A 16,604-nucleotide genomic window follows, 5' to 3' on the forward strand; every position below is an offset into this window, starting at 1 on the left:
CCACCCCCCTCCCTCCCCGGAACCCAAGCGCGGACCGGCGTTCCCCGCCGGGGCGGTGCGGCGCTGTGCCGGTCCCCCTGCGGTAGCGCCGGCCCGGTTGGGGCTCGCTGATCCCGGTCCCGCTCCCGCTCCCACCCCGCTGACCCCCGCATGGTCAAGCAGAGCCCTGCGGAGCCGCAGGCGGCGGCGCCGAGCGGCGCGGCCCGCGGGAAGAGCAAGAAGAAGAGGAAGAAGAGGAAGGCCCTCGGGGCAGCGGCGGCCGCGTCCAAAGGCCCCGGCGTGGCGGCTGTGCGGCCCCCCCGCGACCCCCAGGAGTTCTCCTCCAACTGGAAGGCGCTGCAGGAGGTGAGGGGGGCCGGGGGATGCGGTGGGGGCACTGGGGACAGCCCCGGGAGCTGGGACAGGGAAGCAGCGGGGCCGTGCTGGCGGCGCCTGAGTGCAGCTCCACGGTGGAGTCAGCTCGGAGCGAGGGCAGGGACAGCTTCCAGTGGCCCAGGATGCTCCGAGCCCCGTCCAGTCCAGCCTTGGGCACTTCCAGGGATCCAGGGGCAGCCACAGCTTCTCTGGGCACACTGTGCCAGGGCCTGCCCACCCTCACAGGGAAGAATTTTTTCCCAATATCCCATCTAGCCCTGAACTCGTTCCCGTTGTCTTGTCACTCCAGGCTTTTGTGAATAGTCCCTCTCCCACTTTCTTGAAGGGTCTTTTTAGGTACTGGAAGGACACAATTAGGTCACTCTAAAGCCTTGTCTTTTTCCAGGCTCTTTTCATTTATCTTTTTAGCCTTTTTTTTTTCTTTTTAATGTTATTTTAGCTGCTGAAACAAAAGGCAAATAACTCCAAGAAGCCCACCTCTACGGGTCAAACAGACGCCAAAAAGAAGCAGCCACTCAAAGCAGCCAAAAGCCCAGAAGTCCCAGCAGTCAGTGGGAATGGGAATGCGGTAAAGGCCAAATCCACAAAGAAAATGGACAATGGCTCTGCTAAAGCCAGTCCTCCTTTGGCCAAGCCAGAGTCCAAGGGGGTTACAGCAAATAAGAGCTTAAATGGCACCAAAAGCAACGGGAAAGGCTGCAAAGAAAGAAAGAAAAATGGCATTGTGGTGAAGGAGAAGGATGAGCTGAAACATAAGAGGAGGAAAGCTGAGGAACACGTGGAGCAGCAGCCCAAAGAGTGAGTATTTCAGGCATTAGCCCTGGATGTTAATATTTATTTTCGGAGGAGCACAGAGAGGTACATTTAAAACAGTCTAGAAAAGTGTAGCTAAATTCTGAAAGAAATAAAACACATTTTTCACCTACTCCTCAGACACAGCGAGAAACCTGCAGAGGTGCCAGTCTTAGATTTCATTTTCACAAGGTTTATCTCTTGGTTTGAAAAGTAAACACACTTTTTGTACAACAGAGACCAGATTGCTTTGAGGCTGTGAAATGTAATTAAATCTGTTCTTCCCAGGGCTGACATCTGGTTTGATGACGTTGATCCAAAAGATATTGAAGCTGCAATAGGACCTGAAGCAGCAAAAATTGCCAGAAAGAACCTGGGACTTGAAACAGAGCAAGCCCAGTCTGTGGAGAAGGTGCTGGTTAAGGAAAAGGCTTTTGATGGGTGAGTGACATTCCAGGGGGAAGGATGGCATCAGCGATATCAGGCTGATCAGAACTGATCCGCACGGTGAGCTGACATCTCTGTGCATCTGCTGCTGGGAGAGATGGATTATTGCGAAATTTAGTTACATTTCCACTCGGTGCCTGAATCAAAAATCAAAGTTTTGGTGCCCTGCACCTCTTAGCTGATGCTGCCTGGCACCCTTAAAGACAAAAAGGAGCGCCTCTGTTGGGATACTCGGTGTGGCCTCATTTGGATTAAGCAGAAGCTGCACTGGGAACATTCCCAGTACCCTGTGTTCTTCACATACTGACCTACTTTCTTTTCCCTCTTTATGAACAGCAGAGTGACAGCACTGCACACTGTTACACTTTGCCTTTTTATAGAGGCCCTGTTCACATCAACAGAGGTGTGAACCTTGTCAGCTCCACCTGGGCGCTGCAGAGCTGTCCCCAGGCTGTCCCCAAGCTGTCCCTTTGCCTTTCAGGCTGACCAGAGCCGTGGCCATGGACTGTGAGATGGTGGGGGTGGGCCCCAAGGGCGAGGACAGCATCCTGGCTCGGGTGTCCATCGTCAACCAGTTTGGGAAGTGCGTTTATGACAAGTATGTCAAGCCCACGGAGAAGGTGACAGACTACAGGACAGCTGTCAGTGGCATACGGCCTCAGAACATAAACACAGGTACCAGGGGTTTCCCCCAGAAGGATTTTTAGAGGGAGAATTCAGTGGGTTGTCACAAAAGCGCCATTGGCTGAGCTTTGAACAGTTTGAGACCTAATCTGGGAAAACAAAATGCTGAGATTTAAGTTAAACTTAATGCTAAGAAAAATTGTGGGAAGAAGTGCTTTTATACAGTGATCACTAAGACCCTTGAAGGAATTAAGTGGTGAAATATGGTATTAAAAAAAAAAAATCATTTCCTTTTCGTGCTGTGCTCTTTATGGAATTCTCTGTCTTCTGGCAAGCAGGGACTCAGTGCACTGTACAACAACTACAGTCCCAAAGATACAGCTGCTTCCCAGAAAAGATGCAGTGTTTGCTCATGGAATGTGTTTCCTTGTGTGCCATTTTTAGGTGAAGACTTTAAAACGGTTCAGAAGGAAGTGGCTGAGATCCTGAAGGGAAGGATTTTAGTTGGCCATGCCTTACAGAATGATCTAAAGGTACACTGCAAATTAAATTTCTAACACCTCACTGTGGATCAAGGGAACACAGCTGAACTCCTGGAAACTGGAGTGCAGCCCTTGGGTGTGTGACCTGGGTCTTGTCCTTTCCTGGGTTTAAAGTTTCTCTTACAGTGGATGGGAGGAAACAACAGGCAGCTGCACATCCAGCTCTGTAACGTTTCATGCAATAACACATTTTAGACTGAAAATGTCATTTCTTCTAGGTCCTACTTCTTGATCATCCCCAGAAAAAGATGAGGGACACACAGAGATACAAACCTTTCAAACAGAGAGTCAAGGTAAGACACTGCTGGGAAGGTGCTCAGTTAACACACTCCAGAGCTGCTGTGCTTGCTTTGACCTGACCCTGTTCCTTCTTTCCTACCTCTGCACACACAACTCTCATCATTCACTAATTCCTCCTGATATTTCACCAGCAGAGGCTAAGATGTGCTGTTCTTTGAGGAATATAACGTTTTGATAGATGCACCCATCTCTGTTATTTCAAGCCCTGTGAGACAGCGTGGTTTATGATCTTTTTCTGTCTCTAGAGTTCCAGGCCATCCCTGAAGCTGCTCTGTGAGAGGCTGCTCAATGTTCAGGTGCAGACAGCAGAGCACTGCTCGGTAGGTACCTCCTCAGAACATGCAGCTCTGGGTTCTGGGCTCAGTCCAGGATCTGTGCCTTCATCTCAGTGAAACTCAGCAAGCTCTGCTTGGACAGCAGCAGTGACATTGTCATCTAAGCTTGCTCACTGTTTCCCATTTCATAAACAACTCTTGCACAAGTCAGCTCTTAACTCTGAATTCTTGTTATTTTAAAATTCCCATGGGGAAAGGTAATGATCCAGATCTGTTTACCCTGAAAGCAGCATTCTGCAGAATGGATAAACAGTGGGAGAGGCTACAGCTGAACCTCAGCAGATCCTTTATTTCAGTGGGCAGGAGGATGGAAAAGAGGAATGAACTGGGGAAGCAAAACTGGGAGGGGAGCTCATAGATCCTGTATCAAGAGAATTTTGTCATTATGACTTTCCAAGTAACAACCAGAAATACAGAGCCTTGTGCTGGGCCCTGGATTCTAAATGCACCGTTTATCCCTTTCAGTAGGCACAGAGCCTAAATGTAAAAAGAGATCATGAAATGTTAATTGGAAGGACGGATTAAAATGATGGAAGATTTAGCTGCTTATTATCTCATGTCCCTGTCTGGTCTGTTCTCTTTCAGATCCAGGATGCACAAGCAGCTATGAGACTTTACACCTTGGAGAAAAAGAAATGGGAAGCTGCTGTTAAAAACAAAGCTCACAACAAAAATTGTAAAACTTAAAAACATGGGGTAGAATCTTTCATTTGCAGAAGTTGCTGGTTTGATGTCACATTCCAAATTTAGAGATAAGTCAGAACTGACAGCAGCTACTTCATAAAATCAATCCAAAGACAATGGTCCAATAACCTGGAAGCACAGGAATGCTGCTACCCAAGAAAGCCGCTGGGATCCCTGTGGAGCGTCCCTGTGCCTGATGCCTGCTGCTGTGTTCAAACAACCTTTGTGAAAAAGGCTTTGTAATAAATGCAGGTGGAAGAACTTCCTCAGTTAAATTTCTTCAATGGAAATAGACACTGAATAAGTTCAAAAAAAAAAATTATGATAAAAAAAAATTATGAAGGAAAGAACTGTCATTGCTTTGTCAAAACTCAGAGGATTAAAATCTTTATTTCAAGTATGTCGAGGGCCACTACAAGGTAAATTGTTAATTATTGCTGTTAATTACACTGTTGTGGTACCGAAACCAGCAATAAATACCTGTTTATATATTATTAATAGCCCAATATTCTTTTTTCTGGTGCAAGAATCTTCTAAGGGAGGATCCAGGCTTTTGTATCCAGCAGTGGCCAAGTCTTGCTCTTAGACAAAGCGTTTTTCCTTCCTCAGTTTCAAAAGTGTTGCACCCACCAGGGTCTGAATCTCCTGGAGGGAAATGTGAGAAGTGTCAAACAGAAGATCTCACCTTGTTGCTCCACTTATTTTTGAATTCATTTATTAATAAAAAAAATATGTCTAATGTGGGACTTTGAAGTGGCTGCTGTTGTTACAACAGGAGAGGGAGCTTTCTCCCCTTCTGTGATGATTTTTTTCCACGCTACCTTGTGGCTGCAGTGTTCATTCAGTGTGCAGGCAATGCCTGCAGAACAGTTTGTAAATGTTTCTGAAAACAATTCTCTAAATACATAACTAAAACCAGCAAAATTAAGACTAACCAGTTTTATTGGCTTGATGAACAAACCTAATTATTGATTTCTTGCCAGCAAGCCATTGCAAAAGAAATATTAGTGTAACACATTGAATAGCTCTGATAACTCTGCTGTTTTTTTCCTTTTTTTTCCAGTGTGACTACTTGGTGAAATTTAATATAAGTTAAATCTTCCCACAAACTGTCAGAAAGTTTTTGTTGGGTTTTTTATTTGTTTGTTAACTATGCCACTTACAAACCAAAAATAAATTGGATATAGTGTACTTATGGCTTCATTCTTGTGAACTTTAGCCTGGTTTAGCATGAGGACTGTAGTAAATTAATGTAATGTTGCAGGAGAACAGAACATAAGTTTTTAAAATTTCAGCATCAACAACAAGAAGAAAAACAACTTTCATTCCCAGTAGTTAGAACAATCCTTACAAACTCAATCCTCACTCCACATGCAGCTAATTCTCTAAATTTCTGCACCATGATCAAATCCCTCCCCCAGGAATAATATACTGATATACTTTATTATCACAGAGATTTCTCCATACCGTGCTAAATGGAAACTGGAGTTTTATTTCAGACAGCAGCTTTTCCATTTTATGGGACCTCATAGCCAGCATAACCTCATCTGCAGTGAAAATGAAAAGGAAATTTATGGTCATAGCACGACTGCCAGTGGAGCAGGAGCTGAAGGCACGGGGAGAGGACAGAGGAGGAGTCAAGATAAGATGAAGTTAAAATGTTTTACCATCAGGGTGGCATTTGTTTGGAACAAGTGGAGTGAATTCTCAGGAGGATGAATTGGAACTTTCTCAGACACAAAAGTCAGTCCTTCCTGAGAGCTGCTGTTGTGGTTTTATTAATTTTGGGGGTGGGAGAGAGGAGGAGACTCAAAAGTGACAGCAGCAGCCATCTCACCATACTGAACCATCTCGTTCATCAGCAGGCACAGAGCTTCTGCCACCGCTGGCTCATCGAGGTGAAGGTGATACTCATCTTCGATCAGCTCTACTCCACTGCCTTTGGAGTCCAGCAGAATTGCCAAAGCTGCAGTTTCTGCAAGGAATGCAAACCCTGCTGGGCTCATTGCAGCTGCAGACTGCAGGATCTGCTTCCCATCCCCTCACCAGCTGGCACACCTCACGTTTTCAGGAAGCTGTGCCCATTCTTTTCAGTCTTCCTAAAAGCTATTCTGAAGCATATTTGGGAACAAGTAGAAGACCAGATATGCGGGTGACGCTGTCACGCACGGCAGAAGTGATTGTAATGATTGTTTTCATGTTGATGGAGCTGATTGGTAATCAATGAAAGCAGAACTGTTACCTGAGAGCCTCACAAGGCTGGCTAATGCCAGGCAGCCATTCTTCACCAGCACTGCTCTTTCTGGGTTCATCCTGACTGCATCCAGCAAAAGTGCTGCTGTGGGCTCATAGTCACTGTCACTTAAACAACCTTTAAAGAAAATAAACAAAACACACAGGAAAGCCCAAAATTTCAATATCCTCCAGGCCAAAAGAATAAAGAGTCCTGAATATTCAACTTATTCTGCTGATGGGGAATAGAAATGAGATTGCTGAGCTTAGCTTTTCCCAGTGAAATGATGGCACAGGGGCAGGCAGTAGGTAAATGTGAAAACATTCTTTTCACATTTGAGAAATGAGAAAGAATTAAGGCCGAGTAGTACTGCAAGGATGGGCTCCTTAGTGCAAATGATAATGAAAGAGATTATTTCTTTTTTAACACAAAATACTGTTCCAAATCAACCAAGCAAATTAGCTGCCCACCAATGGAGTCCCCATTAGCAGTATCTGGTGCTTTAATTGCTGCAGCTCAACAAAAATGGCTTCATTAGGGAGTCACGGAGCGCAGGGAAGAGCGGCCAAGAGAGGATGCGAGTTCCTAACTCTGCTGCCATCTGCAGAGCCTGCTCCAGCCAGGCAGCCTGGATTGCAGGATCACCAGGGACACACAGACATGCCAGCCTTCTCCATGCCAAGGGACAGGGAGGTGGGAACACACCTTGGAGTGCCAGTGCCCACAGAGCTGAGCAGGCTGACTCTGCCACGGCTCCGTTCTGGAGGTGCTCCTGAAGCACTGCAGAGGTGACAGGGAGGGCACTTTCCAGCACTGCTTGGTCTGCATTGTTCTCTGAATTACCTTAACAGAAAGGAAATGCACCAGGCAGAGTTATTTAATGAAGTAATGATATCATTCTGTGTCAAATCCTATCAGTAAAACCTTAATGGGTGTTGGCATTGGAATAATGCAGCATTGTTTTAGTCCTGGAGGGCAGCAGAGGGAAGGAATCAAAAATGTACAGAATCAAACCAAGTGCTACAGCACTAATAAATAATTCTGTTTATTGGAGAAAGCTGAACTTCTGCAGGAACTAGTGTTCTTTGTCATTTAAATTATGCATAGGGATCACAGCAAGAAACCTCCAGAAATAACCACAGTTTTGACAGAATCCGGGCTGCAGGACGGAGATTCAGCTGTCCCATAAATCCAACGGGTAATTTGCTGCACAGAGGGAATAAAACACACCAAGTGCAACAGAGCACAATCTGTGCTCCCAGCCTTCTGTGATGATCAGAACACCACACACCTCTACAGGAACACGTCACAGAAACAAATCAGTAAATATAAAATCAGGTCACATCTTGGCCTGAACGGCTCCAATTTCACATCTTGTTGCTAAAAAACTCTGCATTAATTTTCATTTTTATCTAATTTAACTCTGGATCACAATGATCGTAGCAGTGCTGTGGAATCACAGAATCAGATTGATCTGGGTTGGAAGGAATCTTAAAGACCATCTCATTCCAGCTCCCTGGAACAAGAATGGGAGAAAATCCAATCCCAGCGACAGGAATGTCTGAACTCAATTAGGCTCAATACCTGCTGCCCTTCGGTCACATGAGTGCAGGCACAATACTCGCTGTGTTCTACTTACCACTCACAGCCAAGCTCCACAGAACGGCACAGCAAGAGAAGCAGATCTTGTCATTATGAAGAAAACGTCTTAAAATTAACAGGAGGTCTGGAATGATTCCAACTTTCCTTAGGTTCTCCGCAGCTACTTCTGAAAACCACAGAAATTCTATAGAATCTGGTATTTTTGTCCCACTCCCTGGCCTGGAAACGGGCAGCGCTAACCGTGTTTAAACTGAGATTACAGACCGGTAACATGAGCCCATCAGCTGGACAAAAGGAAGCAAGAGAACAGACCGAATTCTTTAACAAGATGCACTTAACACAGCAGATCCTTTCAAATGGATGCCTGGCCATCCTTCTTCCTCATAGACTTGGAATTCACAGAGCAGGAAAGGAACTGAGAGGGTGTAAATTACAACTTTTCACCTGTTTCCATTTTAACGATTCAAACTAAACTTCAGAATTAGGAAACCGGATAAAAATAGTTTGGTCTTAGACGTGACTCTTTGTAATAATTTTTTTGAAAACTTCCCCCTTGCTGCTAAATCCTACTGTAACCATTTCTAAAAACAGCCTGATGACTGTCAAACTGACACTGAAAAACAAGGAAAATATTTAGAAATACTATAAATATTTAGCAATTACAAGTTCAAGAAAAAAGAAAACAAAGCAGAGAAGTTAGGGAGAATAGTTTCAATTCATCATGGCACAATCCAAAATAGAATTCAGGTTCTATGCCCTCATTTTCTCAAGCACTACTATTTGCAGTTTGTACTTGTTTCCAAACAAAGAGGAAATAGAGAATTGTATCTATTACAATGGTCCTGTAAATCCCTGAAGCCTCAACTTTGTATCTTAAACTTTCAGGGGTGTTATCAATATCTGGTCAATCTTACCAGTATTACCACTATTAAATTAATAATTACCCACAGACATCCACACCTCTCTGTGCAGTCACAAGTTCTGCATTGTATCTTGGACTTGTTTCAGAAAGTAAAAGTAAATTAATATTCCCCTAAGAACGAGCAAGGTGACCCACCACTGGCTGAAACCATCATCAATAACGTGCAGAGCATTGAAAGGAACTCTTCATTTTCAGAATGTTTTCTCACAGTGTGTAACAGGCAGCTGGCCACACTCTCATCCAGGGCCATCATCACCCCCTGCTCCAGAGCTGTCGCCACAAACATGGGAATAGAACAAAGATTTCAGTGGTTTTGAATGAAATCTGACCCCCCCTTGCCCTGCAATCAGCATATCAAAACATTCAATTAACAGCACCTCATCACATCAAATAAGCAAAAGCTACTTTAAACTTTCATTTGCTCAAACTCAATTCTTAGTATTTTTAAGCTCACATCATCAGGTGGTTTTGGGGTAAATTGCCATTAAAGTGACAGCAGGGACCACACAAAAGACCCCAAACCACTTTTATGGTTTAAAATTTAAACACCAAAAAATATGAGTCTTATTTATGCTCTCTAGCAACACTCTGCATGACATGAAAACAAACATGGCACCTACATTTAACCCTTAACACTGAATTCCTGTATGCCAGTCCTGAAGGAAGGCCATGAGAATTCAGTAAGCTGCTTAACTTCCTTTAGTTCTTTAAATCCATCCCCTAACATTGTTAATGGAGCAGATAATGAGTTCAGCAATCTTTACAAGACCCAGCAGAAGGAGGAAATCTTAAAATTGTACCTTGGCTAAGAATTTCAAGCAATAAAGTGCAGCCTTCCACTTGTAACTCCAGAGAATCTGTGTGAGTCCTCATGGCAAGAGCAATCACTTCTGTGCATGTTAGCAGGTAGGGGAATGCTGTGGGGGAAAGAAATCTTCTGAGAAAAGGTTCTCCAATCAAAGAGAACAAAACAAAGTGGATTGTTTTAACCTGTGTGGGAAATGTCTCCTATCAATTACAGCTAAGAATAACCCTGAGTTTTAACATCGTAAGCCAATGCCAGCAGTAAAATGCTGTCAAAGGACAGAGCATTTTATAACTGACTTAACACAGTGCTTTGAATTATTAACCTTGACCTGAAAGCTTTTGAAAAATGTGCAGTTTCTGGGAGAAAATACACAGCTTTCACCCTCACAGCTTTACCAGACACACAGGAATTAGCCACGTGTAGCTCCCTTTTGCTCTGCCAGCCTTGCGGCCCCAGAAATTACCCCAAGCCACCCCAGGACTGGTGGAAATTACCTTGCTCAAATGTCAGTTTGTCAGCAATTCAAATATCACAGGGTTTTGGGGTTTTTTTTCCCCCAGTGCCCATTTTTCTTATGCAGTAAAACCCCTCTGCTGGTTAACAAAAGCATGCACAGAGCAAGTACTGGCACAATCCCATCAGCTACTGGTCTGGAGAAAGCAATTTCATTCTCATTTATGGATATTTTGAATGTTTTCCTCTTCCTATTGTCTCAAAATGTATGGTAGGAGCAGAATCAATAAATAAACCAATCCAATAGTGCCTTACCACTTTTATCCTTTACAAAGCTGGCAAGTTGCTGAATGCCTTTAGTCTGGACTTCTTCAATATCCCAGGAAGCCTGCATGAATTCTGAGAAACCAAGGAAGCTCTTCCAACCATTCCACACAAGCACTTACACAAAGCACTCAAATTGTCTCTGTTTCGTGTAAGATGTGAATCCATATGAATGAAAATAACAAAATTTGGGATTGTTGAAAAGAGAAAAGCTTTTCCCCCCAACTCATTAAACATTTCAATATTACAGAGTGTTATGAATCACAACGTATTTGATATTTTATATATATATATATATATTTGGGAACCTGTTGGAATATTAAATCAGAGCAGGAATAGGAGCTTTAAATGCATTATTCCAATAGATTTTTCAGATTAAAATAACATCTTCCTCACTTAGAAGGAAAATAACAGAGCAGATCCTTTGTGGCATAAATTAGCAAAGATGTTACAATGCAAACAAAGTAAGTGGAGCTCCCGAATTTTCTGAGGGATGACCTCTGTCTGTGTTTAACATTTGCAGTAGGAATGGCTAAGAATCTTCAGAATTTAGAAAGAAGCTGCATAGTTATCCTTGCTCCAAAGAGTATCCCAATTTATTTCAGGCAAATTAAATGTCCAAGAATTTATTTCCAAGTAGAATACATCCTGAATGGAAGAGTCTATTTCCTATGAAAATCACCTGTATGTAAATCTTATTCTCCTTTTTACCTAGAACATTTTCAACTCCTCCCTGAAAGACCAGATCTATTATTATGGGAGACAGAGACTTCTTCAGTTTTATGGAGGTGTCACCAGCAGAAGTCAGGCATTTCCTAACAAATGGAACAGCAACCAGATCCCTGGAATTTCAAGAGACAAATGTAGTATTACTTCTAGACTAGATTATTTTTGACAGAACTTAAACAATTTACTTCAAAACAGCTCAAGAAAGAGCTCATATTGCACAAGCTATGCTTAGGCGCCAAATTCAGGCTCATAAAATTGTATATAACATGAATTCATAAAGGGACACCTGTGCATCTCAGTGTCCACTCTGAATGAACATTGAGTTTTTAATAACTCAAATTGCTGAGGCTAGAGGATAAGCAATATGAACTCAACCCTTTCCAAGAGCAGTTAACATTCCCAATCTGTGGAGGTAGGAGTGGTTTAGGACCAAATAAATCCAGGGAAGGCAGCCAGAACTCACCTTGCTGTGGGCCTCATGCTGGGCTCAACCTGTAGCATCATCAATAAAATTGGAAAGAAAGGCAAATAGCTGCTTTCTCCATCCTGCATCAGGGGCAGGACTCGCTCAAGGCAGCTGCTGCCCCCTCTGATTTCTTGCAGTAAGGAATTTCTCTCTTCTGCCTGGGAAGAGCACAGTGTCAGAGAGCCCTCACACACTCAAGAGAGATCCTGAAGAGCCCAGCACCCTTTAAATCCCTAATAAATCACTCTTACACACATTGAGAACAAAGCAGCTCATCATATCAAGGAGGACACAGCCCAGAGACCAGATGTCAGATTTCTCAGTGAAAGAAAATCCAAATGTTTCTGGAGCCATCCAAGACTTGCTTTCTGTAGAAAGATGTGGTGACATTGCGCTTCCAAAAACCACAAAACACTGTAAAACTAATGAACATTTTTCTAAGATGCTCCTTAGGACAAAGCTAAAAGGTTTCCAACAGTATTGATTGCAGAAACTCACACACATATCTACATTTTTCACTCATGAACACAATGAACGCTGCAGACAACTGCCAATGGAAATCCTATTTAGAAGACAAATAGTTTAATGCAGAGGAAGGAGAGTGAAGAGAACTTTCCCCTCTTTCCTAATTTTTCTCTGAACTCTAAAAATATCCACCACAACAGAAATAATTTAAAAATACAGTAGGAAAGAAACAATAGCAAAACAAACATCTACCTTCTTCCACTCTTATTTTCCATTTCAGCTCATCTTTCATAAGTGTTTCAGTACTGAAGTCACTCAGCATGAAGGATGTTTCACTGGTCACAAGGATGTTTGATGGCTTGACATTTCTGCAACACAAAGATTTTCTGTCAGCCTGTGAAATTAGAGTCTAATGACATATAATTACAGATTTCCCGCATCTTTAGCCCTCAGAAGGGTTGGGTTGGTTTTTGTAGTGGTTTTTTGAGGGGGAAATTGGTTTGGATATTTTTTATTTTGTTGCTTTGGTTTGTTTGTTTTAATATACAAGTGATAATCAACCAAAATGCAATTATTTTCCTCTCTAAATGCTTAAAAAATTGTGCTTGGGACACAAATAGATCTGAGCAGGGAATGCAAGGGTTGCCTCTTATTCAGATACACAAACTTTGTCCACAGGTAACTTTGGAAGTCAAAACCAACTAATCTAAACTCTGGAATTTCTACCCCAGACTTCTCCTTTGGAAGAGTAAAATTCCCTGCCAACACTGCAAAGAACTTGGGCTTGTCAGACAAACAGAATGAGATCTCTGCTCACCTGTGCCAAATATTTTGTTTGTGTATGTAAAACAAAGCATCCACCATCTGTCCTAGGAACTTCTCAACCACCTGTGGAGGGAAAAAGACACGAAAGTGTAGCACAAACAGAGTATAACTTTCAAATATCTTTCAGAAGTGAGTTTCCAAAACCACCCTCCTGTGCTTTGAAGGCTTTAGGGAGGATTTTTACAAAGAAGGAAGACCATAAAGGTAACAAGTCCCTTAATTCAAACAGGTGCCTCTTCTGTCCTTTTTACCGTGTCTCTTATCTTTTCTGACTTCTGCCTCTTCTCCTCGATTAGAGCTGAAAGATCTCCTTGGCCTGAGTGCTGCATCACCAGGCAGAGGAACAGAGACGGGACCTGCAATAAAACATTGCACCATAACTGCTGAACTGTTTGCAGGTAAGAAAGACAAAGCCAAACTGGTGGGTGTGATGCTCACAGTACAAAAGGGTTCTGAGATGATTGTTCTCCCACAGAAGAGACAATATTTAATTTCTTTCATTAAAAATACAGCATGCTCATTTGTTTTAGCAAATAAACCACCACTATCAAGCATCTTATCTGAAGTTGTATAGGATGATTCAAATCAATTAAATATCCATAAAAATCATCAAAGATCCTGTCCAAGCACTGAAGAAAATCTGCAAATAAGTACATCAGGGCTTTCAGCTTCTTATGGTCCCCTATATAAGGGTTTTCATGCAGGCATGAAAATCAGACTTGCACACTAATTCCCATCAGACTCTGCCATGTGATGGACTCCAATCCATACATATTCACAGCTTTCTAGTGTGTGCATTCAGGGGCCAAAAAAAAAAAAAAACAGGCTTGTTTCAAACCAAAAAACTTTCTTTTTTAGCATTTCACCACAATGACCCCAAATTTCAATCTGTGAATATGCTCAGTGCCTAGAGCATAAACCACACATAATTAATCCTGTTCCATTCTCACCTCGTTACTCCAAGTCACAAAAAATTCCTTGTAAGTACAGATGTTAGAATGGCGGAGTTTTAGCAAATCCATTGCCTGCATGGAACAAAGAAGATTAAAATAGAGACAGCTTTCTACAGCTACACTGTCCTTCCCTTTAACAGGACCCTAAGCGACACCCAAAGCCAGCTCCTCACTTGTTCTTGTCACATTTCTGATCAAACCCTTCCAAAGTGCCTGATCTGTTAAATATTTGCATACATAAATGTGGAAAGAAGGGAAATATTTCACCCAGACTCTACTCAGTGCTGCAACAGCCTTATGAGATTCAAAGCCATAAACTCATCCACAGGGAGATGAAGTGTGAACCACCCCCTTCTTCAGTTCCTAACGTTCAAACCTGAAAACATTTTTTAGAATATAAATTAGGATGATGTTTCAAGTGCAGCCATTATTTCCTGTAACCTCCATGCAAGCTTGAACCTCAGCAAATATAATGGCACGAGAGATTTTTATCTCCTTGAGGGTGGTTTCAGTGCAGGGCTCTAACAAATCCTAATCACTTCAGCAAATTTGCTGATTATGTGGAAGATAAAAAGAATTCAGGTTACTCTCCTATAGTTGTGTTTGTGGCTGTGCAGGCACAACAGAAAAACTAAAAAGAGCCAGGCATTTATTTTAATAGATGTATTTCAAACTTTATTTCAACAGAAAAATTGGATCAAGTTTTACTGGTAATGCCATATTTGGTACAGAAAGAGGTCACCTCTCTGACCAGGATAAAACATCTGCACAGACATTTACTCTCCTTCTTTTCCAACTCCAGATGCTGTGCATACTGGGCACTGGGAGACTCATCCATCATATGCTATTCCATATATTTTATCAAAACCATTTTTGGTATTTTAAGAGTGTTTCTGATGCTTCTAACTCAAGGCACTGCAACAAGTTTGCACACACACACACACACACACAAACACAAAAAAAAAAAAAAGTACAACAAAGGGAGAAAATCATTCACATTAAAAAGTCCAACTCTGAGAAATGACCATATCATTAAATGTGTTATCTAGACATCAATTATTAATAATAAACTACAAACACACCAAGGTTCTCCTTCAGCTTAAAGGCCAAAAGGATGAGTTTTGTTCTTCGGCTTCACAAAACAAGGAAAAAACTCTGCAATTCTGAGAAAGGACTATCCTCTGAGAAGAGCTGTCCATTTGAATTTACATATCCAAAAATAAGAACAATTAATACAAAATCCTGGCCTGAGCCCAAGCAGAGGGCAGAGAGCACACCCCACAAACAGCCCTACCTGATTATTTACTTATTATTTACTCAGCTAATCCTTGTAGATAAGAGACTTGGTTCTATCAAGACTTTGGTCTTTGTAAGCAAAGTAGTAAAGAAAAGACTGAACCAATACCTCCTTCAAGGCCACATTTGCTTGGTGTTGGTCAATGCATTCCACCTGCACCAAACAAAAGACAGGGATAAGACTGTAACAGAAACACTGGGGAGCTTCGAGCCAGAACACTCTTATCGAGGTGACTGGACTGCAAATTACATAAATTTTCAATGTTAGGTCAAATCTCCAACGTTTGGGGCAGTTTTGGTGTCAGGAGATGGGTAAAACAGAGCTGAAAATACACGTGTGACAGACAGTGCTTCTGCAGTATCAGGGCAGCAGTGAGCTGAGGTGAGAACACAGAGGGCACCTAGCTAGGCTGCTGCCCTTTCTGCACTTTGTGCCTCAACATTCCAGCAAGCTGATCTAAATCTCCTATTTTCCCAAAAAGCAGCAGAGTAAAGAGCAAGCCCACCCTCACCAAGCAGCTGAGCTGCCCAGCATGGGTCTCCTGATACTGTCATGGTGCCTCTGGAGACAACAAACATGTTGTTTTCATAACAACCACCGGCTCACCTGCTTTATTGCAAATTTCTTCTGGGCACCCCCGTCTGTTTCCAGCTGAGCTGTCAGCATTGTGCCCAGTGCCCCGGGCTGGAGCTGCTCCAGCACCTGCCGGCCACAGGACACACCCAGAGCACCTGCTCAGCTAGGGCAGAACGACTGAGGCAAAAAAACCTCTTCACTTTTCCAGATAAACCTTCCACACAGGGACCACCTCCAGCTCCCCATGGCAGGACTACGGACATCCCCACCTTCACCCCAACCCCTGGTAGGGACACAGGCCTTCCCTTCCCTCCTCTTCAGGACATTCCCTGTGCTGAAATTACCCCCAGGACCATCCACACCCCCTCCAGGACCACCTAATCCCCTCAGGGCCACTCAACCCCCACCTCCTATGGTTGTGCTGCTCCCAGGGGTACCCACAGCATTCCCCAGGGCCATTCCCTCACAAACCCCTCCAGCATCACTTAACCCGCCCAGCGTCACTTACGCTGAGGTACCCAAAGTTCTAAAGGTACCCACAGTCCCTGTTCGCCTCACAGACCTTTCCCCAGGGCCATGTACCCCACACAGACCCCTCCAGCACCACCTACACCCCCACAAAGCCGCAGCCGCCCGCTTGTTGGCGGGGAGAGCTTGAGCCTGGCAGCAGCACCTCATATTTTTCCATGGCGGGGACACAGCCCAGCCTCCCGGCCGGGACTACGAGGCAGAGGCCCTGAGGGCGTGAGCCTCACCCCCTCACACCGGCGGGGGCGCGGCCCCCTTAAGAGCGCCGGGGGCGTGTCGGAGGCGTGTCCCGGCGGGGAGGCCCCGCCCCCCGCGCGCCGGCGC

General features: G+C 43.6%; 2 protein-coding genes across 4 annotated transcripts; one reads left to right on the top strand and one right to left on the bottom strand.

Moving 5' to 3' along the window:
- The first annotated feature begins 62 nt into the window (after nucleotides 1-62).
- On the top strand, nucleotides 63-4,593 carry REXO4 (REX4 homolog, 3'-5' exonuclease). Its single transcript, XM_040083044.2, has 8 exons — nucleotides 63-345; nucleotides 815-1,173; nucleotides 1,456-1,608; nucleotides 2,096-2,289; nucleotides 2,683-2,771; nucleotides 2,999-3,073; nucleotides 3,326-3,400; nucleotides 4,001-4,593. The coding sequence occupies exons 1-8, from the start codon at nucleotides 151-153 to the stop codon at nucleotides 4,100-4,102; spliced, it is 1,242 nt and encodes a 413-aa protein (XP_039938978.1). The 5' UTR covers nucleotides 63-150; the 3' UTR covers nucleotides 4,103-4,593.
- Nucleotides 4,456-16,537, bottom strand: STKLD1 (serine/threonine kinase like domain containing 1). Of its 3 annotated transcripts, none has more exons than XM_040083041.2 (19): nucleotides 16,426-16,537; nucleotides 15,783-15,878; nucleotides 15,285-15,329; nucleotides 13,877-13,951; nucleotides 13,178-13,282; nucleotides 12,919-12,989; nucleotides 12,354-12,469; nucleotides 11,892-12,004; nucleotides 11,634-11,794; nucleotides 11,153-11,283; nucleotides 10,433-10,516; nucleotides 9,657-9,773; nucleotides 8,992-9,126; nucleotides 7,972-8,100; nucleotides 7,038-7,175; nucleotides 6,342-6,470; nucleotides 5,937-6,074; nucleotides 5,567-5,646; nucleotides 4,456-4,744 (listed from the first exon to the last, which is right to left on the bottom strand). In XM_040083041.2, exons 1-19 carry the CDS (start codon nucleotides 16,438-16,440, stop codon nucleotides 4,682-4,684), a joined length of 1,941 nt encoding a protein of 646 aa, XP_039938975.1. In that variant the 5' UTR covers nucleotides 16,441-16,537; the 3' UTR covers nucleotides 4,456-4,681. The 3 variants fall into 3 exon arrangements, with proteins under 3 accessions (XP_039938975.1, XP_039938976.1, XP_039938977.1); XM_040083042.2 differs by having other exon boundaries at nucleotides 7,972-8,058; nucleotides 16,426-16,532; XM_040083043.2 differs by having other exon boundaries at nucleotides 15,783-15,929; nucleotides 16,426-16,529.
- Nucleotides 16,538-16,604: the final 67 nt, after the last annotated feature.

The sequence above is a fragment of the Hirundo rustica genome, chromosome 20 (assembly GCF_015227805.2).
Source record: "Hirundo rustica isolate bHirRus1 chromosome 20, bHirRus1.pri.v3, whole genome shotgun sequence".
NCBI classification, from domain to species: Eukaryota; Metazoa; Chordata; class Aves; order Passeriformes; family Hirundinidae; genus Hirundo; species Hirundo rustica.

Excerpts from the sequence above, each read along its gene's own strand:
- REXO4 (XM_040083044.2), top strand. The coding sequence starts at position 151 with ATGGTCAAGCAGAGCCCTGCGGAGCCGCAGGCGGCGGCGCCGAGCGGC. Across the intron at positions 346-814 it reads ACTGGAAGGCGCTGCAGGAG|CTGCTGAAACAAAAGGCAAA; the intron begins GTGAGGGGGGCC and ends ATGTTATTTTAG. Across the intron at positions 3,401-4,000 it reads AGACAGCAGAGCACTGCTCG|ATCCAGGATGCACAAGCAGC; the intron begins GTAGGTACCTCC and ends GTTCTCTTTCAG.
- STKLD1 (XM_040083041.2), bottom strand. Across the intron at positions 15,330-15,782 it reads AGAAATTTGCAATAAAGCAG|GTGGAATGCATTGACCAACA; the intron begins GTGAGCCGGTGG and ends TGTTTGGTGCAG. Across the intron at positions 6,075-6,341 it reads CAGCCTTGTGAGGCTCTCAG|AAACTGCAGCTTTGGCAATT; the intron begins GTAACAGTTCTG and ends CATTCCTTGCAG.